The sequence below is a fragment of the Besnoitia besnoiti genome, chromosome III, assembly GCF_002563875.1.
Source record: "Besnoitia besnoiti strain Bb-Ger1 chromosome III, whole genome shotgun sequence".
In the NCBI taxonomy this organism is placed as follows: domain Eukaryota; phylum Apicomplexa; class Conoidasida; order Eucoccidiorida; family Sarcocystidae; genus Besnoitia; species Besnoitia besnoiti.
Window position 1 is genome coordinate 1632311 of NC_042358.1, and position 25505 is coordinate 1657815.

The window sequence follows — 25505 nt, forward strand, 5'->3', positions numbered from 1 at the left end:
CAAAGCACCGTGGTACGCATGCACTTTAGACAGCCAGGGGAGAGGGGTTCGCGTCAGGCTTTTTGCGACTTTCGTTTCGTATTAGCCGGAGGTCAAGGCGTTCGCCAGACGAGGAACCCCGTCTGCCCGATATAGAAGTAGAGATAATGATCAGTTTCGTGCGTCAAATTAGAGGCGAAGTTCCTCCCGACGATCACGTGCCAAGCTGTGCTGCCGCCGGCTCCTTCGGCTCGCTTCTGAATTTGTTGCTTGAGATACGTCGCCACGGCCTAAGTGAAAAATCGCGCAAAGCAAGCAACCACGGCCCCCACGACTGAAACAGCCGGGAGGAAATGGCCCTGGAGGTAGCAGGCCCATGGCGACGCCTCCACGGCATACGGGGAGAAACCGAAAGGGGCGAGGGGAGCTAGAGGCAACGCTGAGAGTGGAATTAGGAGATCAAAACCGCTAGAAATGAGAACGAAGGAAAAGTGAGTGAGTCGGCGGCGGCAGCGCAGAAGCCACGCTAGCAATCTCTTGCAAGGAAGCCTGCTCTCCCATATCAATATATATATCTACATGGTTACATCTACTTGTACAGATATGTGTGGGAAGTCTGTACTTCCAACCGAATACATACCTGTGTATGTATATATATATATATATATATATATATATATATATATATATATATATATATATGTAGCAATGCTGAGAAGGAGGAGGATGTCTGGCGTCACCCGACAAGTACACTCGGAGCGGAAGGCGCGTGGAAATTCGGTTCGCTGCGTGTGGCTATCTATGTATATACACTGAAGTGGTGCCGGAGCTGCGGAGACTATGTGACGTGGGAGAGCCTCATCTCCGCCGTCAAAGCAGAGCCTCACCTGCTCTGTCGAGCAGATCTCCAGGGCTGCAAATTGCACAGATATCAGAGAAATCTGAGGCTGTTTGCGCAAACAGACGCGACGTAGTGTCTGAAGACCGCATGCACTGAATAGGGCGCGCGGAAAACAGAGAGAGAAAAACAACAAAAACTTCAGAGAAGAGGAAGTGCATTTGCAACACAGCTGCGGGGTTGAAGGGATCAGGTTCTCTCTACGGAGACAGCCACAGAAATCACCATGTGAACAGATTAGGAAGCTCACGCAGCGCACGTCAGCGCATCCCTGGGATCTGACTACGCGCCGCGCGAGCAATGAATTTTCAGAGGGTTCCGATGCATTCTATACTCAGCGATTGACGTCAGAGCGGAGGCACGCGAGCAAACATGGGACTGTATGCAGCAGAGCATCCGTAGACGCTGCGTGAATCTCGTTGGCGGCAGTTATTCCGCGCGCCATCTCTGGACGCATCAATAATGAATACGTGCATATATGCATGTGTTTCTTTGTGTATGCACTTTTGAGAGGCAAGAGAGTTCAAATCTCGCGAAGTAGCTTCGAGGGAATGATTGAGAAGGGAAAGGGAGTAATGAGAAAACATGGTTCAGCGCACCACGCGGACACAGCGTGCTCGCTCCCGTGTTCAGGACGCTCAACCGGCAAGCGGTTTCGCAGGGAAACGAGGAGAGTTTCGGCAGTTCCTTTTACCCTGCGTCGCCTCGTTTATGAAGAAATCGACTTCCGCGGGGTCCATGTCCGCCTGGCGGACGACAGGCTTCGCCAACGACATTTTTGTTTCAACGGCGCCAAGGTGGTCGTTCCAGTATTATGTTTGCCTGAGTCCGAACAAGACTTGAGCTTCTCACCCTTCCGCAAGAACGGCGCAAAGCTGAGACGACTCCCCCTAGCTCTGCTTGTTCGCCGTCCTCGCTGGAATCATGAACGCGACCGAGAAAGCTCGTGGCTTCTCAACGGAGTTGCGCGAGGCGCAGAGTCAACGCGGAAACAGAGGGCGCGTGTATGGAAACCGGTACCCGTGTTCTACTGTGCTGGCGGTCGGTCTGCGAGGCTCGCGGTGCCAGCCTGCGTCGTCTCTGCGTAGTTTTTCAAAACGGAGCACGTCGCCTCTCCGGCACCTCGTAATATGGATGAAAAGGAGAAACGCCGGCTGCGAGATAGCCGCTGAGCCTGAGGCAACGACGCGGCGCCGAACGAGAGAGATCCGGGTTCTAGCGCTCTGTGAAGTTTGCGGGATCGTCTAACAGAAGCGGAGTGCCGGGGAACTCTACCTCCCTTGAGTTATTTCCTCAAACAGACCTAGTCGCGCGGCAGAGGATTGTCAGAACGGCACGCGGAACCGAAAGATTCAGTGAGCGCGTTTGGAAAAGTGGGGGGGAAAGTACTGGGAGGCCAGCCAGCGGCAATTTGCTTCCTCGAGGTCGAACTACTGTCCAAGAGTCTAGAGAAGGTCAGCTGACGTTCAGAGCCGGCGAAGGCGGTGCGTTACTTGCGCTCAGTCGAGAAATCATACGTGTAGAACGTGATACGGGAGTTAACGTACAGAGGTGACTCGCAGATAGATTGATACCCTTCGTTTAAGTAGGCTCACGACATCAGGACCTCACAATGGGCTACAAATTACAGAATAAACGGTCGAGAGATGAGCGCGCCTCCGCACGCCTGACTCGCTCTTTTTTGCTGCTAACAGAGACGGGATCTTCAGCTTGCTTTTTGAAACATGAAGCGCACCTTGAAATTTAACTGGCACTCGGGAGTTGAAGACGAAAACGCTGCATGATACACACGCGAAGTCCAGTGGTACCTCAGCATCTTTGATTTGAAGATTTCTGGCTGGGAAAAAGACACATAGACTTGGATCCAGATTGCGTGTGTGCGAAGAAACAAATGCGGAAAAAGAAAAGAAAGGTGTTGAGCGTCAGTGCGCTTCAGCTAAGCTTTGCGTCCAGTTCTTTTCTGTTTGAGTTCGGGGTATGATTTCCGGTTGCTACTGCAAGACTTTGTCTGCAAAATGCGTATCCGTGTAGGCTGCGTTGGACCCGACACGCTCATCTGTGGAAGCCGTCGTTATGAGGCAGAGTGCGTTACAAAGCCGCAAGAAGGCATTCGGCGGAAGCACGAATACAAGGTCCGCAGAAGTCGATCGGCCGCTGCTGTGTACTGGTACTGCCAAAGGTGCATAACGCGCGCGGGCGAGCGTCGCATCTGCTGGCACAAAGAAGTCGCGATGAGGACTAAACGATGAGCGGGAGCAAGGAAAACTGGATATTCGCATCGAGGTTAACAAGGAAAACTGGATATTTGCATCGAGATTAACAAGGGGAAAGGAGCGGAGAGTTGGTCCGCTGCGTGTTCTGCATGAACGGAGGGCCCCCATTCTTCCCTTCCGCGCATGCAGAACTCCTCACTATTGAGATCGAGTTTACGAGAGATTCGCTCGTCGGCAGCGGTATGTCAGCCAAACACACACACCGTACGTCTGCGTACAACCTGCAGACTTCCTCTTGCCCTGAGAGTCGTAACTTCTCGTTTTTCGCGCGCTGCTAGCTTTGTGAAAGGTCGCTCTGGCCTCAAACGGACTCAAACACACAACGGGAAGCGATGAGTCGAGGAGACGCCGCGACTATACGACACAGTTCGCTCTTAGCCTAATTCCAAGTGCTCGCCATGCGCCGCAAGCATGTGTGTCTTTCCGATGAAGCGATGTATGCGTTCATAAACTGAAGCCGCAGGGCAACCTAAAATCGACTGTGGGCTCTGAGATACGATGAAAAACAAACCATCACGGGGCAGAGACCGGTCAGACAAATGCTAGAGGGCTTCATCGCTCGAGTCAACCCCAAACTGAACGGAGTTTCCATCGGAAAACTCTCTGAAAGCGCGCTGTCGCATCTCTTCGCTTCTATCAGCGTGTTTCCTGCGCCTAAACAGAAGAACTGTGATTGGGCTCAGCATCGCCAAGGGACGTCTTCAAAGGTGCCTCACTCCCTACTGGTGCTGACGCGTCGACTTGGAGGAGGCGGCGTAGCGTTTCCTCGCTGCAAACAATGGAGAGTTTTTCAGACGAAGAATCCGAAGTTCCAAAGTACACTATCGTCACCGAGAGCGGGAAGCAGCGCAGCTCGCGGGAGTTCACGGGCTTCGGAAAAGCAACTTACCGATTCGATGAAGAGAAAACAGAGGAGTTCGAAGGCCACTACCTCAACGGAGTCAGAGAAGGAAAAGGTAAATGCCTTCTCAAACGACGCCTCATTGAGACACGTCCGCAGTCAACGCTCCGCAGCAGCCTCCTACCTTTCCGGCGCGCCATAATATGTTTACCTCGACGTATGTATATGTATATGTGTGAATATTCATGTGGGGGTGTGTGGATCCTTGCGTCTTTATTTGTGGCAAGCGAGCCCGGTGCATTGTTTGAGGCTCGTCTGCCTTTTTCTCCGTGTTCAGACGGCTGCCTACTGCTGCCTCATCTGAATCTTTGTTCACGTCACGTATACATAAATCCATGTCTCACTGCAGAGGCACAAAGTCGCTGCCATGTTGTAGCTCCGGCGGCTGGGTTGTTGCCGCTGCGTATGGAGTCGCCTGTTGAAGCAACCGAGCGCCAGAGGTGAAGGGGGCTGTCGCGGTAGGGCTTTTGGAAGTACGCGAGACGCAGAAACAATTGCAGGCACCATTTATGATGAGAAGAGAGGCGTTTTAAGCCCTTCATTGCAAGCGTGTTCCCGAACAAAGTAGTCCGTTCGTAGTCATTCAGGCACAGCAGCAACTGTGGATCAAACCGCGTCTATACGGCAAAAACTCACCTACACACACGCTGCGTCCAGGCATGGACTTTTCGCGAGAGGCTTTCCAATCGTTATTCCTTCCGGCTGATTTGCACCGAATGTGTGGAGCGCCCGCGACGGTGTTGTAGATGTTTGCCGTTGAGTGTTGCGCGAAAAAAACTGCCACTGAACGCACGCAGAACTGTTGAGTTTCGCTGTCTCAGGAAAGTACTGGTACTGGAACGGGGCCTCCTACGAAGGCGACTTTCAGCTCAACAAGAAAAACGGCATTGGACAGGCGAGATACAAAGAGCAGCCGCCCCATGACGTTGAAGGTACGCCTTCTAGATCGGCGTTTCCGAGTGTATGTGGTGAATACATGTCTACGAAACTGAACCAGGGTATATGCATATCTCTGCTCATGCGCTTGTATGTATATCCGCGCGCTAGCGGACACGTCCGGACGTTCCTCTGTCTCGCTATCGCTGTTGCGAGTAGAGGGAGCAGCTGAGGGGTTCGGAGTTAGAGCGAGGCAACGCACCCAAGGAAACGTTTGATTGCGTGCAACCGCATGCGTCAACCTTTCGCAACAAGGCACCTTTCTTCCTTTCGCGCGCTCTGTGCGCTCTATGCCTTCCTCGCCGACGACAAGCGGTGTGCTTACAGAAGAGCCCGACGAGGCGGCCGCAGCGCCCGAGACGTTTTCGACGTATTTAGGACATTTCCGCGAAGGACAGCGCGACGCAAGCGGTGCCCTGCTCTACGCAAACGGCGACATGTATATCGGCGGCTGGAAAAATGGCAAAAAATCCGGCTTCGGGCGATACACATACGCCTCAGACAAGTCGCAGCTCATTGGCGTCTGGCAGCAGGGACGCCTAAAGCACGGTCGATGGATTCTTCCGTCGGGAGTCTACTACACAGGCACCTTCAAACGAAACAAACCCGTCGGCAAAGGCGTCTGGATCTTTCCTCGCAGCGGAAATCAGGTTCTCGGCGAATACCTTCAAAAGGTAGAACTTACTGCGCGCCAGAACCCAAGCAGCAAAACCCGACGACAACACGCCGCCACAATTTACCTATTCAACATATATATAGGCACTTTTACATATGCATGAGCAAACAGAAAATGAGTCTAAGTCAGACGTTTTAACGTCATGAGAAGGGAAGCTAGGAGCGGTCTAAGTAAGGACGCGCCACCGCAGTTAGAGAAAAAAACGAAAGGCTACCCTCACTCACATTGCTGCCGCCGCGTGACAGGTCCCACACTAGGGATCTTGAGTAAACATGGAGTCCTGAGCTGCCCGCTTCCCGAGAATATAGTTTCAGTCGAGCACAACAACCACACTAGAGCATACATACATAATTATGTCTTTCTAAAGATGTATTTATATGTATATGTGTGATTCAGACTCGAGAGGCAACCGAGGACGAAGTCGAGCGAGACGACGACAAAGAAGACGCGCTCCCTGCTGACGAACTTCTTGAAGTTGAATCCATTGAATTTTCGTGCCGCTCCTGCACCGCGCTAAGGGAAGGTTGACGGCCTGAAGCTTGCATCGTAGATACAAGAGATTGAGATGAGACAGCGTTGCAGACACCGGAGACAGCCTAAGCTACAGGAACCCTATAAATCCTTCGGTAGTCTGCCAGACACTGCTGATCGCTTCCGCCAACAACACCCGCAGTTGAGGGTGTAGGGTTTCAGTTTAGGGCTTCGAAAAACGCCATCAGAAACAAAGGAAAGAAAAAAGGTTCGCCTAAACCCTACAATAACGGGAGGGCTCCCTCGCGGATCCTCGTTTGTTTTTTTCACGAAAAACCACGAGGCGCAAGAGCTTCGGCACCAAGTCGGCGCGCGTGGCGCTTCAGAAACTCCTGTTACGAGATACAGACAATCACGTTCTTCATGATTGCGGTACAACCCCCCCGTCACCCCGTTGGACTGCTTAAGAGGGCAAGCTGTGTAGGATTCGAATATCCCGCATGTAGGCAACAGCGATACCGCACGCAGATCTCTTGCTCCGCGACTGTCTCTCTCCGGGCTTCTCAGAAACGAGCTGACTGTCAAGGTCCTTGTGAAACACCTCCGAGTTAGTTATACTTCCAACAAACCGAAAGAAAACTTAAGACCCGCTATCAACTGGAATATACATACAAGATTCGTTGTGTCTCTACGAAAACGCCATGCGCATTCTCTCCCTGCATATACATATAAATGTATATCCTCTACATAACCACATATAGTACGCTTTTGCAGTACGGGCGGATTTTTTGTCGCCGGAGTGCTGTAGCGACCCTCTCGCAACTAGGTCTGCATTCCCGTGGAAGAGTTCGACTCTTTAGTGGCGCAGCATCTATTGTTTATTCGTGTCTTGTACCGACGTGATCTGTGATGCGGACAAGCTGCAGAAAAAATCAGCCTTGAGGCCACTCGTGGGGCCTCCTTCACAGGTCCACTCCCGCGCAGGGCCATGTCAGTTCGGAAGACAACTGTGAAATGATTCGTTTTTGCAACGCGTCCGTCCTTTCCTCCTCGGGTGGACGACGACAGAAACAGAAACTCTCGACGTAGCTCCTCTTGTACAGCGTATGAGGCGACTCCGGAACAGAAGACAGCAGGAAAAAGCGAAAACAGAGACGAAAAAAACTCGTGGACGCGACGCACCGCCTTGCTGCCAGGTGGCATCAGCGCAAGACGCGCGCGCACTCAAGGGCAGCCAAGAAGCGATCAGCCATCGGCGCGATTATTCCAGCGACCAGTATTCTCTGTCCTTCCTTCTGGGCTTCTGGAAACTCACACACGCACACACAACCGAAAAAATCAGCGGAACCCCAGATACTTCAGTATCTGCAAGCTCGAGCCATCTCTAAACAAACGCGCAGCAGAGGGGGGGTGTAGGCGACCGTGGAAGGCCAAGGACATGAGAAAACACGCGCAGCTTCGCGACACAAACACAAGCAACAGGTCCGCAGCTCCATCTACATGGATTTTCGATCACGAAACCAAGTGTCTGCGGGTCCATACACGCGCACATTCGGCTACGCCATGCATGCACATATGTGTATACCCATTAGAGTGGCGCACGTGCATGCCCTGGCAAAGAGGACACATACGCCACCGCGAGTAGACTCGAGAGAGATTCAGAGAGAGCCACCCGACGCACTGTGAACTAGCGCAGGAGCGAATTTCGCTCGCCACTTACGCCGGGGCGCTTCTTCTTCAGCGCGTCTCGCTCCGCCAACTTGGTGTTGACGTAGTAGACGAAGACCGCCAGGGCGATGACGACCAAGAGGAGGACGATGAGAATGCTCATAACTGCACAAGGCGGAAGGCAGCAAAAAGCAGGAAGCTATATGCGTGCGGAGTATGGAAATGTGGAGAACGTACACTGTGGGTGCTGCATAGCTCGACTTGCACGCAACGACAGATTCGTATACGCTCTCATTGAAGGACACCTGAGTCCGCCTTCAGAAGAATGACGTCAGTTTCAAACTGAAGGGGACACAGGAGTTCACCAGGGCGAGCCGCAGCCCGAGCGATATACGTATGTATATGTATCTCGCTGGGAGTAGCAGTTTTCGAACAGCGAGTTTGGCGATGAAAACCAGACCGTGCATACGGGAAGACGGACGGAAGATAGCAATCCAAGCCAAGAAACAAGCCCAACAAAGACGAGGAGGACGAAGGTGTAAGCACGAAGGGAAGCGCGACGAAACAAGCACCGGAGCCTCTCTGCACTGCCTCTTGAGTGAATGGGCGGTCCTTCACAGGCGAGGCGGCGACGTCAAAACACAGGAAAGAGCTGAAGAGGAGGAGGAAGCGGACTCGCCGTTCTCCTCTGTGTAGCAGCGGAGCAGGAAGACTCGACGATGTCGCATGCAGTAGTTGGGAAAAGGACAGCAAACAGCAAAAAAGAGCCGTGTTCCCCATCCTTTTCGAGTAAACCCGCTCTTACCTGGAGAAGAGACCGCCATTGTGGCAAACCTTTGAGGAAAAGAGAAGCTCTGGGCGGAACGGGAAAAAGCTCGAGAAGGCACAGCCCACCAGTATAGACATGCAGCCGACCAAGGGGTTGCCGCCGGTGTAGGGACACCGAAGAAATCCTCACAAATAATGAAAAAACCGTGCTTCTGACGCATCAAACAGAGATCCGAGCAACGAATGGAGAGATAGAGTGATGGTGAAGAAGAAATAAGACAGATAATCCCAGAAGCAGGGAAGAAAGCGGCACCACAAGGGCAGCTAACGATTAGCCAGCGCCCAACCCCGAGAAGAGCAAACCCCACGTGTAGATACACCTGCGCACTCCTACACTACAGACGCACGCAAGCCTTGCCTCGTTTGAGTTCGCTCGAGGCGAAAAATACTTGGAAATGCACGCAAGTAAAAGATCGGACGGCGATGAGCGAAAGCGACTTCACGAATACTAACTGCGTGCTGGAATCCGTTATTGTTTTCGTGCCGAGGACTGCCTGTGCGGCCGCGGGAGACCCGCAATCTCGAGTGCCGGCGTAGCGGAGCCGACCGCAGGACAGGAGGCGCGCCACAGTTGTTGGTGTGCTCGTGCGTGAGGTTCACGGGTTTCCGCGTGGTTCCCTCTAGTTGAGGAAGGGGAGACGAAATGTGGATCAGCACTAGAAGAATTTAGGAGGCAGCTGAAAACTCCCAGACCGCTCGCCACGCTGCTGCTCGCACCGTTACGCTCTGGGTTTGCCTACGTCTCCCGGGGAGAAAGAGGCTCGCTGAATTTATCCCAGACTCGTTTCTATCGATCCCGCCACAAAGTTACGTGTTTTCTCCGAGGCCAGTGAAGGAGCACTCCACGCGTGGACGTGCGCGCACGACCCTGAAGGGCCACTTTCCCGATTTTTGACGGCTTGCCTGGGGAAAAAATCGCTTTTTGTCGGCGCCGCCTGACACCGAATCCACGGCAGGCGGGCTGGTTTTCTGGGGGCTGCAGTCCAGGGAGCGCGCCACGTGACTTGCGCGGCAATGGACAGCTTGCTCGTTTTTTCCGAGGCATCTATTCCATTTTGCATGCTCTCTGTGGTCGACAGACCCGCGCCCGCGCGCAGTGTCTCGCCGCGTCTTCTGCCCCGCGGATGGATTTTCTTTTTCTGCATTTTTACTTCTAGACTCGCGAGAGAGTGTCCCCGTCAGTGCTTGGCACGCCGCGCCTTCCTCCCGCATCCCGTGGTTTTCGACAGCACAGCAGAGGGGGGGCTCAGTGGGACTGCTGTGGCATTCCCGCGAGGCAGGATCTTCCGCGGCCAGTGCCCTAACATTCGGGTTTCGTGGATATTTTCACTCGCTTTTTTACGTCTTGCCACCGCGGGCGCTCCGAGGTGCTTTCGCTCTTCTCCTGTCAGGCAAAATCTGGAGAAGCGAGACTCACCGGCCGTGCGTTGACAAAGCAGGCGTGCCCTCCTCTGCGCGTGGCTCTCCCGCGGGAGCGCCCCCCATCAGCCACTACTCGGATCGGATTTGCTTTGCGGTGTGTCGGCCGTCAAACCCAGGGACTTCTTTGTGCCTGCCTTGCGTATTTTTGTCCGTCGTCTCTTTTTCCTCTTACCCCCCTCTCGCGGGCTCCCGTTTTCTCACTCGTGCGCGCCTCGTCTCCGTCGGCGTTCCCTGCCCCCTCCTCTCCGCCCTCTCTCGTGGGACGGCTCGCCCCAGTTGTTTTCCTTCTTCCATCCGACCTGTCCGTCTCCTGTTGATTCTCGCCCTCTCTCTCCCTCGGAATGGAAGCTGTCTCCGCGGCTCCTGCGGCCGCTGCGCCGGAAGTTCCTGCCGCGGAGCCCGCGCCTGCGCAGAGTGAGGACGCCGCTCCTCCGGCGCCGGTCGCTGCCGGCGAAGAGGGCTCGACGGTGGCGAGCCCGCTGGCTGACACGGGGCAGAAGGAAGAGTCTGTCTCCTCGCCGCCGTCGGCGGCGCATGCCCCGGCGGCGCTTGAGGTCTCGGGGCTCTCCGCGGCGTCGAACCGCGAGACGAGCGGCTTGGGGACGCAGGAGGCGCCAGCGCACGGCTCGGGAGGCGTTCTGGGCTTCCTGGCGAGCCTGCTGCCGCGGAGCGATCTCCCCGGCGCGAGGCAGAAGACGCCGTTTGGCTTGAACCGCTACGTGCTGCTGTTGGTCTACTCAGTAGTCGTCTTCACGACTGGTGCCGTCTTTTACGGCTGGACGGCGTTGTCCGGGATGATTTTCCGCAATGACGGCTTGGCGCACCTCTGCCCGAAGAATGCGTCCGGGGAATACGAGCCCGACATGAGGAAGCAGGGGCAGTTGTTCATCTGCGATGAGCAGGACGCAGCGGTGCAGAAGCTATACACGATGACGTTCGCGGTGGCGTGCGTGATGAGCGCGTGCGCCGGGACGCTTCTTGACTGGTTGGGTCCGCTGTTCACCGAGATCTTGGGGCAGACATTCAACTTGGTCGGCTGGCTCCTGCTTGCCTTCTCGTCTCCCGACTTTCCTGCCTACTATATCTCGCTGGTGTTCATCGGCCTCGGCGCAGACTCGTCGCTGCTCCCCACTCTCTGCGTCCGCCGCCTCTTCCCGGGCTCGACTGGCTTGATCATCACAATCATTGGCTCCGCGGCCTCGGCGAGCTTCGGCATTCCGTTGATTCTGAACTCGATCGTTGAGAATCACGGCGCGAGCGTGCGGACGGTCAGTCTCTGCTACTGCTGCGTGGGTCCGGTGCTTGGCATCCTGATTGCGATCTTCCTCATTCCGCGGAGTGGCTTCGCGCTCGACGACGCGGGCACGACCTTCCGCGAAGAAGAGGAGATGCTCATCACCGAAGAGGAGGAAGCTCGCCACGGGATCGTGCCTGAGCCTGCGCCTGGCGGCTTTGAGGACGGCTGCGTGGGGCGCGGAGGAGGCGAGCGCGAGTCGAAGCGCGAGAAAGCGAAGCGGAAGGCCAACCGACTCGCGCGCGACGTCGTCGGATCTTCTTTCTGGAAGCAGCTCCTGTCGATTCGCTACTGTCTCATCGTCGTCTACTTCGTTGTGGTTTCTTGGGGGACATCCTACTACCAGCAGGCGGCGCGCCGCATGTTTTCTGACGCAGTCATCTCGGTGCTTGAAGTCCTGCTGCCGCTCTCCTTCATTCCCTGCATCATTCTGGGCAAGATCGCAGACATGGTAGGCATTTTCAAGGTGCTGTTTGTGATCAACTCCGCCGGCCTATTGACCTACGTCTTCTCGTTCTTCGATTCAGACGGGACCGGCTATGCATCCGCCCTCTGTTTCATGATCTACATGTCGCTGCTCACGAGTCAGATGTTTGTATACATCGAGGCGACTTTCTCGCCGAACCACTTTGGCAAGCTCATCGGCATCGGCACTATGGTCGGCGGACTCCTCTCGCTCGTCTCCAACTGCCTCTACGAAGACGTGACCGTGAACCGCGAAGGCGGCAACCCGCGCTCCATTCAAATCGCCATGACCGCCCTCCTCTGCGTCCAGTACGTCTGGATTGCGACCCTCGCCATTCTCCACGTGAAAAACCCTAAACCCTACGCCCCGCGACAAGTCGAACCGAGCAGCGACGCCAGCAAGAAGGCTGAAGAAGGCGAAGTCCTCGTCTAACTGAACACAAAGCGAATCAGGGAATCAGCGAGTCCGCAAACGGCGTGCGCGCAGGCGCAGCGACAGGGACAGGTAGAACCACGGAGAGATGAGAGGCCCTGCAGGCCACGAAGGGATACGCCGCCGCTTTCGAGGTTGGGCCTGGTTGAGAGAGGACGCAGGCGGATGCGGAGACAGTCGAGGCGAAAGTTCGCACGTGCATGCAGGCTTTGGCCGCGGAAAGACGCGCCTGAGAAGAGAAGACGACTGTTTCCGACGCGGACGCGTGTCGTGCAAGAGAACGCAAAAGCTACAGGGCAGGGGGGGGGAGGGGGGGGAGGGACGGGCGTCTGGCGTGTGTGTGAGGCTTTCGTCTCTCTTCAGCTCTTCTGCTCTGTCGCGACATCGGCGTTTTTGGAGTCATATCGCGTGTGGAACAACTTGCGCGTGTGGCGCGCATTTATCGCAAACGAAGTGTACCTGCATTTCGCGGGGCTGTGCGTGTGTATTTCTGCCCAATGAGCACTGACCTATGCGGTGCCTCGTATTCATATGATGGTGCACACACCGTCACCCCACACCCTTCCGTCTCCCGCGTGTCGAGCGTCCCGCTCTCTGCCCCGCCCCCCCCCCCCCCTCGCCCATGTAGCAAAGAGACAGAGGGACATAGGGACACGTGTGTCTTCTCTCGCATCGATTGTTTAGGGTTTGGCGATGCGAACCGTACAGAAAGCAGGAAGTCTCGCGAGCACGTGCGATGCAGTTGTAGACACGTAGCTCGCGCAATGATTCAAACACTGTCGAATGACTCGCCGGCGGCACGCCCCTGCGCGGCGCCACAGTCCCCAGTCGCGCTCTCCTCTCCTCTCACGGATTCCTGTGCTCACTCATCTTAACAGGAAGAGGCACTCCTACTCAGATGCTAGTCTGACCAGTGGCAGCGTACGTGGAGTGATAATCTCTGAGAACGGATTCTTTTTCAGCTTTTTCTGGGGAGCTCCTGTTCCTCTTTCTCCTGCGCCCAGCCGGGCCCTCAACGGTTTCTCCAGCTCGGTCCTGAGCCATCTCTCCACATATGTATGTACACATTAATGTAAACAATATATATATATATATATATATATATATGTATATATTGGATGGATAACTTGGCACACATGCTGCTGTCCATACGGTTCCTCCTGTTCGCTCCAGAGCCATCTCTCCTCCCACGTATATATATATATATATATATATATATATATATATATATATATATATATTACATATATATGAATATATACATGCATAGCTTGGCACACGTGCTGCTGTCAATACTTGCCACTTTATATATATCACCTGAGCCATTGCAGGGTTGCGCGCACGCGTTTGCAGCCTATGGCGTACCCGCGCGCACATATTTTCATAATCCTGGACGCTACAGGGAGGATTTCAATAGAGAACAGCAAGCCGCGATACAGCCGAGCGGGCGTCCGTACCGCGACTCCTGGGTCCCTACCATATCAGCAGAAATATTCCTCGTTCGCGAATGGGGTAGACGACTATTTCTGCTGCGTAGGGGGTTACTTTAAAATACGTGCGTATCCCCATCCCAGTCACACGGGCGCGGCGTTGAAAGTTTCACGCGCGCAGAGATAACCATACACATACGAACAGACTGCATATAAATAGCGGCGTTGGTGCACGGAAGATGCATGCATATTCAGGCTGCGCGCATATACTTTCAGAAATTCTTCCTTCGAAAACGAATGAGGCTGCCTCCTCGCACCTATCAGCTCGACAGACGGGGAGCCTTCCAACTGCATTGGTAGCACGGCCCCATACGCTGTCCTATACGCGATTCCTGTGTCAACAACCTCTCTCTTTTGCTGGCTTGCGCTGCTTGCCTCCGTCCGCAGTGCTTCCCACGCGGATTCTGTGCACAGTGCCGAGGCCCTCGCCGTTAAAGCAAACCCGCATGCAAATGCTGATCCTGTATCCCCAGTCTAAGTCCTGCAAGCAGTCACATCGTGCCTTGTATCTACGGCTTCTTTTCGCTCGAGATCTTGATTGTTTTACGTTTTTTCTTGAACGATACACCAGTGGCCATGCTTCGAGAGAGAGAGTCTCGGTTTCCTCCTAGCCGAAGCACACTGGCGGGCGTCTAGTCCTTCACAAGGACTTTGAAGGGTTCTTGGTTCGAAACCACGTTCCCCCAGACGCACACCGCGTCGGCAGCCCACCAGCGAAGGCCTCACTTTCTCTTTTTCTGCGTTTCTTGTTTTCTCTCCCAACGTTTGAAAGAAACGACATGCGACGCGCTGTGCAAGGTCTTTCAGGCCGCACCGGGCGCCTGTCTGCATGTTTCCATCCCGAGATCCTCTCTTGCCTTCGTCTTGTCTCAGGTCTTCGCGAGGAAGTCGTTGACGAGCTCCGCGGTCTGCAGAGGCTGCTCGGCGTGGAGCCAGTGGCCTGCGTTCTGCACCACTTTGCACTCCGCATTCGGGAAGAAGCGCCGCATCGCAGGCCAGTCGCGTTTCAAGTCGACGTAGGACGAGTTCGCCCCTTTGAGAAACAGCGTCGGACCCTCGAAGACTGGCGGCGGCGCGCCCCCCCTCGCTTCGGTTCGCGACGCTTCGCTCGGCTCTGCTCCCTCGTGGGGACATTCGAGAGGCCAGCGGAGCTGCTGCGTCTTGAGCATGTGCTGGATGGCGTGGAGGTTCATTTCCCACTCGAGGACGATTTTTTCATCGTTTTTCAGCGTTTTGTCTCGCGAGCGCGACGGCGGCGCTTGCTCCAGCCAGGGCGCCTCTCCACTCCGCATTCGCGAAGCGCGCCGCTCCTTCACGGCGGTCAACAGCCACTGCACCATGCGCGGCGGAAGCGGCGAATCTGTTGCCGCGAGCGTCCGCGCGAGCTGCTTCTTGTCCTCAAACGCAGACATCGGCAAGTCGCAGAGGATCTCCACGACGCGGCGCGTGCTGAGACCCTCCTCGCCGCGAGCAGGTCGCCCCTCGGCTCGCGCCCGCGGCGACGAGTAGTCCACCGGCGCGATATCCAAGACTACCACACCCCGAATCACCGGCGGCCGCGTGGAAACGCCCTCCTGTGCACGATGCAACGCCGCAAACATTGCCGCCAAACCCCCCAGGCTGTGACCCACCAACACCACACCGGAGTGCGCGCGCGCGGTCGTGGAGCCCGACGCGGTCGCGGAGGGCGAGGGGGGCGCGAAGAGGCTGGGCTTCGTGTCAAGCATGTGGAGGAGATCTTTGCCCAGATCGGCGATGCTCATCGCGTCCCTCCAGGGCGACTCCCCGTGGTTCCTTAAATCCATCGCGACGATTTGCGGAGAGTTGAGCAGCGCCGCGAAGCTCCGCATGTTGCGCTTGCTGCCCAGGAGTCCGTGGAGGACGCAGAGACTCGGCGCCTCGCGCCGAAGAGGCTTGACGCGACTCGGAATCACGTGGAACGCAAGATCTGCTGCATCTGGAAAGGAGGACTCTCCAGTCTCTGCTGCCTCGCGAGGCGCAGCGCCTGCCTCGCCCTGCGGAGTGGAGGACGAAGAGGAGGGCGGCTGAGAGACAACCGACGCACACCGAGCGGAGAGCCGCAGCGCAGCACACGCCAGAGGCACGCACAACGGGGCGACCGGCGAGGCGCAAGATGAAAGAGAAGCAGACAAAGTCGAGAGAGAGCGGGTCAAGGTGGGAGCTCCAGAGGCCGCGGACGGAGGCCAACACGAGGAAGAAGACGTGGAGGCCAGGGGACGCGCAGCGCAAGCCCCTCCGCATGAACGGCTGGCGCAGCTCGAAGCCTGCGCAGAGGCGTGGCGCCGAGCGAGAAAAGCCTCTCCCGGCAACGCGGCACACCCTCTCGCAGTCGCGTGGTTCCTGATGGGATGAAGAGCTTCAAATAGGAAGCAGGAGACCTCCCGCGGCGGCGGAGCGCGCCGCGACGCGAGGGCGGCCGCGACCGAAGAGGCACGCTGCACGCCGAGCATTGTGAGGGCGTCGCGGGGGACGCAGCCTCGAAGCGAGAGCTGAGAAGACATAAGAGACGAAGACGAAATTGGCCCCGCGGAAGGCCCGAGAGTCTTGGAGTTGGCCGCGACGCAGGCGCGGAAGGAGGGCGCAGGGCGGCAGAGAGGATGGCGAGGGAGCGGCCTGACCCGCCCGGAGACGGGAGGCCAGCGGAGAAGAAGAAGGAAGAGAGAGAGAAGAAACAAGCGAGACAGAAACAGGGGTGCGAGACGGAGAGAAGACAGGCGACGAGAGGACGAGATCCGCCGCTTCATCGCAGAAAAAACCGTGATCTGCGCGAAAGTGGAAAGAGGGCCTTGAAACGAGAGAAAGTCACGTGCACACGGGCAGAGAACAAAAAAAGGCGCCCTGGAAGAGGAGTACGGACACGGGAAAAGCAGAGCTCCGAGCAAAAAAATCGTCTTTTTCTTCTCCTTGAATGCGTTTCGAACTGGAGGGAGCTTTTCCGCAAGACGGAGATGCGCTTTCCTTTCAGCGTGCATGCACGCACATCGCGCACACGCAGCTAGTGACTGCTTGGCTTTTCTCGATGTCTGGCATTCCCGTTCGGTTGTCTTCCTCGTTTTGCTCTCCTTTCTAATTCGTTCTGAGTGATAGAGAGGAAGAAGGGAGCTGGAGGCTCTCCCGTCATTCCGCACTCGCTGCAGACAAGAGGGCGAGGCAAGTCTGCGACGAACTCGCAGTGACCTGCGCCTGTGGCTGCGACTTCTTTGCGCATCTCCTTTCCTCTTTTCTCGCTTCCCAGGTCTCCTGCTTCCTTCTCTCCCTTCTCCTCCTCTTCACTTTTTTTCTATTTTATGTCTTTTTATCTATCCGGCTCTGCGAACGCGGCAGAACGTATTGCTGCTGGGCGCTAATACCTCGTTGTAGCCGCGCCGCGGCGAGCTCTCGCTTTCTCTCTTCCGTGCTCTTGTCTGGATTTCATCATCCTTCGCTCATTCGCTCTCTCCTCTCCTCTGGATTCCCCTTCCTGCGGCTTCTTATCTTGATTTCGTCTTTTGTCACTGTATCCTCTTCCTTTCCCTCTTCGCGACTCCAGCTTCCGCGAGGTCTCTTGTCGGCTGCCTTCCAGGCGCTTCGCTTCTTCCCGTCGTTGTCCCTTCCTCGCCTGTTCTTCTCTTTCTCTCTCTCTCGACGCCTGCTTTCTTCTCGGCGCGAATGCCTCTTCTCCGGTCGCCGACAGGCCGCACCTAAAAGCTCCCCTCTCCGCCTCCGCGTGCGCTGCCCCCTAACTTCTCTTCGTGTCTTGTCGTTTCATTTTATTTTCTTCGTTCTCTCAGAAGGCGTTGCAGCTTTCCCTCCCAGCACAGAGAGCCAACGCGAGAGAACGAGGAGAAGACTCCTTTCCTTCCTCGTGGCTTAACGAGGTTTTCTCGAAAGCAACATGCTGCAAGAGGACGGCGACGCAGCCGCTCTCCCCGTCGCGGAGCGCGCAGACGGCTGCAGCCGCAAACGAGACTTCACCCCTGAGGCCGAAGGCGACGAAGCGGAGCAGGAAAGCAGAAACGGAGAAGCAGGCGGCGACAACGCCGCTGCAGGGAAGGAGTCTCGAGAGCGAGGTGCGGAAAGATTCGCAGGGGGAGAACATGCGGAAGTCGCGCGAGGAGACAGCGTGCCCAGCGAAGGCGACGCCGTGCTGCAGGCTGCCGCGCGCACGCTCGATGAGAAGCTCTTCACGCCGGACTTCTTCCAGCACTTCTGGGAGAAGCAGCCGCGGCTTCTCCGCAGCGAAGAGATCGAAAACAACCCCTTCACCGGCCACGCATTCGTCTCCGAGGTAGGCGTCTCTGCGAGCGGGACGCGATGACCCAAGAGAGACAGGGACGCAGCAGCTGGACACGAAACCCGCTGGACAGGCATGAGAGAGAGCTTCAGGGTTTGGTTTTGTGTTTTTTGTCCTCGTGCCTGGTGGTAGCCACCCTTCCGACTCAGTCTCGTCGTGTGGCGTCTTCTTCGCGCCTCTCGACTTCGTCTCTGTCTGCGTCTGCGGATTTTCCTCGACTCTGGCCTCCTGCGCGCGTCTCTGGCTGACGCATCTGTCTGCATCTGGTTCGCCGCGCGCACGTTTCTTTCACGAGACATCGTCCGGTTTCGCGTCTCGGCTCTCGCTTGAGGCTTCCGCTCTCGCCGTCCCGCGTCTCTTGTCAGCCCCTCCTCCCTTCTGTATGGAGGTCGCACTGTTTCCCGTCCCGTGTTTTTTCGTCTGCACGTGAGTCGAGAGTAGCCTGTCGGGTCTCTCGTTTCTGTTTTGCTTGCTGCTTTATGCGGCCCTTTTCTCCTTGCATCTTTCTTTCTTGCAGGCAGACATGGCCTGCATGTGCTACCGCGGCGCGGTCGCAGAGACGCTGAAAGTCTTCAAGGTGAGAAAGGCCTCGCGCCTCTTGGCTGGGCTCGCCTCTCTTCTCTCGTCTTCTCTTTCCACTCATTTCCCTCTTTATCTCTCTCTTCCTCTCTATTTCACTTTCTTCTTCTCGCTCTCTCCCTCTTTCTCTTCCTCTCCATTTCTCTTCCTCTCTCTTTTCTTTCTTTCTCCCTTTGTCTTTCTCTCTTTTCTCTCTCTTTCTCTTTCTATCCCTCATTCTCTCTCTATCCCTCTTTCTCTCAGTCTGCTTTTTTCTCTGCATCAATCGGCGCGCGCAGTGCGCCTCTCGTCAATCGTGTGAGTTCTACGATGTCTTTTGTGCTGCCCTGAACTCCTCGCGCGTCTTCTTTCCTTATCCTTTTCCCGCTCAAGAGGCTACGCGGCGCCGTTCCTGCGGCGTTTTTTGGCGTCTCTCTGCTCTTTCCTTTCAGGAGGGCGTCGCCTTGGAGCCGCCGCGCGTGCCCTGGCTGGAGGAGCCTTCGCCGCTTCCGACGTACAGCGGCGGGTCGTTTTCTCCTTCCACGTCTGCGGCGACCTCAGCGGCGCCACATGCGTTCACCGAGAGCGGTCGCCTGCTGCAGCCCGTCGCGCGCTACCTCGATGGATGCAGCCTGGTGATCAATCAGGCGGACAGGACCCTGGAGAGACTTGAGAGACTCTGCCTCTGTTTAGCTGAAAAGTACTTTACCCACGTCTTTGCCGTCGCCTACCTCACGCCGCCGAGGTCGCACGCAGTTAAACTCCACACCGACGATCAGGCAAGTCGCCGCGTACTCAGCTGGCAGCCGCGCATGCATGCCGTGGCGCCTCGGTGGATGCTTCACCCGGTGCAGCCTCAGTGTTTTCAGCCTGGAGACGCGCTGGGAGCAGAGGAGGGGGAAGGATAACCCTCGCCCTCTGGCGAACGCATTTTCGACTCTAGAGTTGCCTCCATGGGCTCGCTCTCAAGTCGCTGGGGCGTATGCCTGCGTGTGTGTGCGGCGCGTCTCTGTGCGCCAACAAAGCGAAAGTTGAGACAGCACTGGAGTTCGTCGGTTTACCCCGCTTCTCGTCTCGGCCTCAGGCATCGCTGTGTAATGTATGTGTGTATGTTTGCCTTCGCAGGGGAGTCTAAATACATACACATACAAATATATACATATATCTATTTAGGCATATAGCTCTGCATGCGTGTGGCCTGGAGAGAGTGCCCGCCTTGTCTCTCGTCGCGTCTTGGCTGAAGGATGAGGGAGTTTGACCATGTCTCGCGAGTCTTCGCATATCTCGATTCTCTGTTTCTTCGCTCGCGCGCACTTCCGGTATCCTATGCTCTCTTTTTCCCCGTCTGCTCTTCAGGACGTCTTCTTGCTCCAGCTGTGGGGGTGCAAGAAGTGGAAGGTGTATGCGCCGCCGCAGGAACTTCCACTGAGCGACGAGATGCTCGGCAAACGCGAGCCGTTTCCGCAGGTACCTGCCCTCGCCCTAGCTTTCTGCATCAGACCTTCTCTCTGTCTTCGCAGAGTCTGCCTCATCTCCGGCTTCGCGCGGCACGCACTGCAGGCTGCGCCCATCGCCTCTCTGCTGGGTTCTCGCAGGTGCCTGTCTGTCGCTGCTAAAAACTCGCCTCAGATCGCCGTTTCCTTCTGCATCGCGGTGTCCCGTCGCGCTAGAAGCAGTTCTCGTTTTTGGCTCGGGGCTGTCCTGCATTTCTTCAGTTGCACCGTGCCGCGCACTCGACTTGTATTTTCGCCGTGAGTGTGTTCGTCTTGACAGGATCCCGGCGAGCCGCTGATGGAACTTGTGTTGCGAGAGGGCGACGTCCTCTACATTCCCAGAGGGTAAGCGAGACGCGCAAGCATCGCAGTCGATCGCGTCGCTCCAGCGAGATTAGTGGCGCATGCGCGGAGTCTGCCTTTCGCGTCTGGAGGACAGCGCGCCCATTAAGGAGGATTACTATATTAGTCCCCAGACATGCAATACCAGTCAGGTAGCCACTCATATATGCTTAAGGCAGCTAAAAGTGCTGGACGTCAGTATCGCAGAACTCGTGTTTGCTCGGAAGCTGGAAGACGGAATCGCTATTGAGCGCCAGGGTTTCCTGAACGTAAAGCTCGAGAGGCTGGGAGAGCGTCTGACGCGCCTGAGAGAGTTCACCGTGTTGAGGCCAATAAAGTTTGCCTGGAAGGACGTGTGAGGGAGAGTGCCTGCTGGTGGCCTTCCGCTGCAGCCAGCGGAGGGACTTTAACGTCTCTGAAAGGCGCGAGGCCTCGAAAGCACACACCGTCTGTGAAAAAATTAATTCAGTTAACTCGGTAGATAGGGATACGAACTAGCGCGATCGCCCGCTTCCTCCCGACGACTGGCGAGCCTGAGACTGCGGGGCTGTCTGTGTCTCTCAGGTTTCCGCACGCAGCAGAGACGGCGGCCGAGCCTTCGCTTCACCTGACTATCACGGTCCCCTCCGCAGAGTATGCCTACGTGAGTCGCGAAAAATCGTGGAAGAAAACGTGAAAAAAACGAAAAAAACCCTGCGTTGCGCACACGGTTTGGCGAAGCAGCCAGCAAGAAAGAGAGGAAACTCGCTGGGATGCGGACCCCGCCAACCGCAGAAAGGAGATGCGGATTTCCCGCAGTTGAGCATGCGGCGAAGAGCCACACAGGGTAGGGCTGACTGAAACAACGGCGCGTCGTCGCGACCCGTTTATAGGCCGACCGGTTCTTTCCATTTCCGCTGTTCGCCTTTTCCTCTTCAGGTGACGTGCGTTGAGCGCCTGGTCAAGCGGCTCATTCTCCGCCACCGACTCCCTGTGGAAACCGAGCGGCGCTGCCGGTCTGCGCTGCTTCTCGTGGGTTCCGTCACGCAGTCTGTCTACTCGTGTTTGCACTGATTTATACATTCGTATATGTAATATGCGTTTCCATAGGTGTGCCTTATCTATGTGCCTGTATATTCGGGTGTCCATCGCGACCCTGTTATCTCTCCATGCATAGGCATGTGTGCAAGGATACCTGTCTGCCTTCATCTCTACCTATATATGCATGCTCATGTATACGTTATGCGTATATATATATATATATATATATGTCTATATGCATGCATACCTGTATGTATAAATGTGTGCACATGTGCATCCATGTATACACATTTGTCTCTTTTGACTCCGTTTTCTGTCTCTGAGCTTCCATGTGCATGTGTGTGTCCTGTCAGCATCTTGTGTATATATATATATATATATACGGCTGTGTCTGGGCGGCTTTAGGAATTTCTGCGGCTCGGTCGCGTGTTTTGTGTTTTCGTGAATTTTTTTTTTCGTTCTCTGAGCCGTCGCGCAGAAGGCGGTTCCGGGGCGCTCGCCGCAGGCAGAGAAGGAGCTGCGCGAGTGCATGACGGAGTCTGCAAAGGGTCTCGCAAGGCTAGTCAGCTACGAAACCTTGGCGGCGTCGCTCAGCGAACATCTGCGAGAGTAAGAAAGAAAACGGGTTGGGGCGGCCTGCTCGCCGGGGAACTCGGTTTCGACGCGCGCAGCGGGGGCGGCCGCGAGGCTTCTTCGCTCGCATTTCAGATAAGAGAGCTGGGTTGATGATAGAGGACATAACTACTGACAAATCCCCGTTTTTTGATGGAATTACCTTCAACATTCAGCTAATATGATATAAAACGTCGCCAAGAGTCGCCTGCATGCGCCTGCGTCAACTGTAGACGGCGACAGATATTTCTGTCTTTTTGTGTGTTGCCTGCGCAGAATCAACGCGATGCAGGCGCGGCAGTTTGCGCGGCTGCAGGCGTTCCCTGTAAAGGCCGCCTTCGCCGAAGACACCTGCGTGCGTCTGTCCCCCGGTAGGCGTTTCCTGCGAATGTCGAATTCGACTCGGAAAGGTTGCAGGCATCTCCAAGGAATTCCTTCGAGCTTGCCAGGAACGCAGCTCTCTGAAAAGCCGAGCCCGAGCGATCGTTCTCTCTCGCGCGCTTCTCTGCAGAGACTGCGGCGACACCTACGCATTCATATATATATATATATATATATATATATATATATATATATATATATATATATATATATATATATATATATATATCTGTCTATTTATATATACGCGCACACTTGTATATACAGGTATATCTCTGTATTTACCGGTATTGTTGGACTTACATGGCAGTATGTATTGTGGCGTATTACACGTGAGAAGCGGCATGGATGCTTTGATGTTGCTGTGGCGATTTCGTCGGCTGCGGGCTCTCATCGTTTTGCGTTGACCCTGAGGAGAGATTTCTGTCTCCGCGTTCGAAGATGGCGCCGGCCGCTCAAGGCGGAGTTCTAGTCTGTCTGAATCGTCTCAGTTTTAGGGTTCAGGATGTTTCATGCCGCCGCTGGTTTTCAATTTTACTTTTTTCCGCCTGCAGGACTCACATGTGAATGCGATGATGGCAGCTGCGAGGCGACTTTCTTCAAGGGAACGCAGAGGTGCGTATGAGCCTTTCCTTTTTTCTATTTTCATAGCTGTCTCTTATTTTTTCTCTTTCGCACTAAATACGCACGCCGAGAGAGTCCTCTGGGGAGCAACGGGCGAGGTATACGCGCTGTAGTCTAGTGCTGCGGTATGCAGGCCTGGATGATCTGTCCTGAGCTCACCGCGTGTTTCTTGGCCGTTGCTCCCTTGTCCCACTTGCTTTGTTTTTCTCTTTTCTTCCAGTCTTCGAATGAAAATCCACACGTCAGCGTCGAGGATGATTCGCGCGCTCGCCAGTAAAAAGCCACACCGGGTAGGTTTTACTCCTCGCTTTGTTCTCGAGCGAACGCAAAAAATCGCGGCGGATACTCGTGTCTGGTCACTTTCACTTCTCTTTTTCGGCGTCTTCACCTGTTTTTCGCATGTTGCCTGCAAGCGAGCGGCTACAGCAGCCTTCAGATTGACGCAGAGAGGATACGCCCGGCAAGAGGCTGTCGCTGTTCTTTGTTGCTGGTGTATCAAACCGCCATGCAGGCGCACATGCATCTCCGCCTCCATATTACATATATGTATATTTATTATATATATTATTAATGTGTCGCCGTGTGCGCGTGTGCCGTGCTGCACTCCCGCGCCACATCCTCGCGTGACAGGCTTATCTTACTTTTGGTATTTAGCCGCTCAATTTTCTTTTTTTCTGGTTTTTTAGGTTTCCGAGCTGCCCTGCGACGATGCGTTTGAGCGCCTGTGCGTCCTCCTCGTGTTGCACAGCAAAGACCTTGTCGAAATTCTCCCCTAGCGTCTCGCAGTCGGCTAGGAGTCTCTCGTCTCGATTCGAAAGCAGGCACGATTTCTCACGCAGTTATGCAGAATTTTGACTTTTTTTCAGGGCAGCGGGTCCATCGCGCTTCTCTAAAGGGCCGCCTCATATTTTCGCGGCCTCCTGTTGCACGCATATATTTACAAGCCGAGAAAGAAGACATATCTCTCCCCGCTCGGCTTAGAGTGCGGTTTCAATGCTGCGTGGACACCTGGAGTGCGCTGCATGCCAAACGCTTCCAACAGGCGCCTCTGCTGGTCTTTCGTTCCCCCTCTCTTCGCTCGGTGCTCTCGGCGTTCTGTCCAGCGCATCACCCGCGGTGATGCTCTCGAGCCGATGAGCGCATGCCTGTGTGTTCGCATACATATACATACACATAAATATATATAGTTCAGAGGGGCGGGGTTGCGAGTCGGCGTGTGCAGCGAAATGCGGCAAATCTCCTACGCCAGGGAGCTGATGGCTATTGGCGCTGGCAAGGAGGGCGCTCTTCGCCGAAGATAGCGAGTTTCGTAATCTGTTTTGAGTTTTGCATTATTTTCAACTTCCGGATTTTGTTCGGCGGCGCCGACCGAGGCACTCGACGCTCGACAGGCGCTGGAACGGGAGTCTCTCAAAAATCGTTCGGCTCCACAGTCTGATTATCCTGCGAGAAGACTTTTCGCATATGTGGACTCGTGCAGACTTCTCAAGCTATTTTCGTGTGATTAGATGCCGCTTGGTGGGCCGCTGGTCTCTGCTCGAGGCGCCAGAAAGAAAAAAAAGTAAAAGTGACTCAGACGCAACTGCGTGCATGGAGCCGTATATCTCAGTGAACGGAATAGTTGCTTTTTCTTGCTACGAATAGCTCCAGACAGGTACTTTTGCAGTTTGTAGAACTGCACGGGTAGCGTAGAGTGGTGTATCTGTGGAGCCTCTACCTTCTTGTAGATTCGAGAGTATTACACGTCTCGTCTGCTGCTGTGCGAGGGCTCTTGTCCCCACACGCAGCATTCCTCGGTGCATCGGCTTGCGTTTACCTCTGAAACGACGCAGAAATGCGAGTGAAGAATATATTCGATTTTGTACAACTGAACTCTCTAAAAAGGAAAGTAGCTTGTTTGTGCGGAGTTTTTGAGTGCACTCGCTCGTTCAGACAGGGCGCGGCCAGGCCGAGCCCCTGGCGGACGGCACTCGAGTCATTCTCTGCAAAAAGCGCCTCAGCCAGGGTCTTGCCCTGGAAAACCGGCGAAGCGCCGAGAAATTCCACCGATACACATTCCGCTGACCGGAGGCGGCGAGCTCCGCCGAGCCTCGGAGCCCTACAAGCGGACACCTGCCTCTTGAATACGCACATATACATATATATATATATGCATATGTGAACGCTTATACTCCCCCCCACACTGAACTTCAGAATGTTCTCAGCGTGTGAGAGCGCGTCTGTTGGCACAAGGGCGTCTCGCGAGAAGTTTTCACTCACGCCGCGCTCGCGAGCCTCCACAAGGCAGACGCATGTCATGCTGAGACACACGTGAGAAGGCGGCTCAGATACGGACAGTGAAGAAGAGAGAATGGACTCCTGCACACTCGCAGAGGAGGCTGTGCGAGGTCAGAGCATGCATGCGAGAAAGTATAGAGCGAAAGCGAGAGAACAACACTAGCGAGAAG

General features: G+C 55.3%; 6 protein-coding genes across 6 annotated transcripts; 3 read left to right on the forward strand and 3 right to left on the reverse strand.

The window, feature by feature from the left end:
- Positions 1 to 92: 92 nt before the first annotated feature.
- BESB_045480 (uncharacterized protein) lies at positions 93 to 1653 on the reverse strand (the record flags this gene model as incomplete). Its single annotated transcript, XM_029362999.1, has 3 exons — positions 93 to 269; positions 867 to 892; positions 1572 to 1653. The coding sequence occupies 3 exons, from the start codon at positions 1651 to 1653 to the stop codon at positions 93 to 95; spliced, it is 285 nt and encodes a 94-aa protein (XP_029220365.1).
- Positions 1654 to 3928: 2275 nt separating this feature from the next.
- Positions 3929 to 6191, forward strand: BESB_045490 (MORN repeat-containing protein; the record flags this gene model as incomplete). Its single annotated transcript, XM_029363000.1, has 4 exons — positions 3929 to 4106; positions 4873 to 4983; positions 5315 to 5661; positions 6060 to 6191. The coding sequence occupies 4 exons, from the start codon at positions 3929 to 3931 to the stop codon at positions 6189 to 6191; spliced, it is 768 nt and encodes a 255-aa protein (XP_029220366.1).
- A 1204-nt stretch (positions 6192 to 7395) lies between these two features.
- Positions 7396 to 10115, reverse strand: BESB_045500 (uncharacterized protein; the record flags this gene model as incomplete). The annotated part of the gene is made up of 4 exons (XM_029363001.1): positions 7396 to 7437; positions 7855 to 8001; positions 8608 to 8656; positions 10048 to 10115. 4 exons carry the CDS (start codon positions 10113 to 10115, stop codon positions 7396 to 7398), a joined length of 306 nt encoding a protein of 101 aa, XP_029220367.1.
- Positions 10116 to 10393: 278 nt separating this feature from the next.
- BESB_045510 (uncharacterized protein) lies at positions 10394 to 12244 on the forward strand (the record flags this gene model as incomplete). Its single annotated transcript, XM_029363002.1, has 1 exon — positions 10394 to 12244. One exon carries the CDS (start codon positions 10394 to 10396, stop codon positions 12242 to 12244), a length of 1851 nt encoding a protein of 616 aa, XP_029220368.1.
- Positions 12245 to 14603: 2359 nt separating this feature from the next.
- On the reverse strand, positions 14604 to 16499 carry BESB_045520 (hydrolase, alpha/beta fold family protein; the record flags this gene model as incomplete). Its single annotated transcript, XM_029363003.1, has 1 exon — positions 14604 to 16499. The coding sequence occupies one exon, from the start codon at positions 16497 to 16499 to the stop codon at positions 14604 to 14606; it is 1896 nt and encodes a 631-aa protein (XP_029220369.1).
- A 1130-nt stretch (positions 16500 to 17629) lies between these two features.
- On the forward strand, positions 17630 to 23834 carry BESB_045530 (histone lysine demethylase JmjC NO66; the record flags this gene model as incomplete). The annotated part of the gene is made up of 12 exons (XM_029363004.1): positions 17630 to 18022; positions 18546 to 18605; positions 19039 to 19221; positions 19943 to 20053; positions 20360 to 20424; positions 20986 to 21064; positions 21340 to 21432; positions 21920 to 22050; positions 22330 to 22424; positions 22989 to 23049; positions 23279 to 23348; positions 23745 to 23834. The coding sequence occupies 12 exons, from the start codon at positions 17630 to 17632 to the stop codon at positions 23832 to 23834; spliced, it is 1431 nt and encodes a 476-aa protein (XP_029220370.1).
- Positions 23835 to 25505: the final 1671 nt, after the last annotated feature.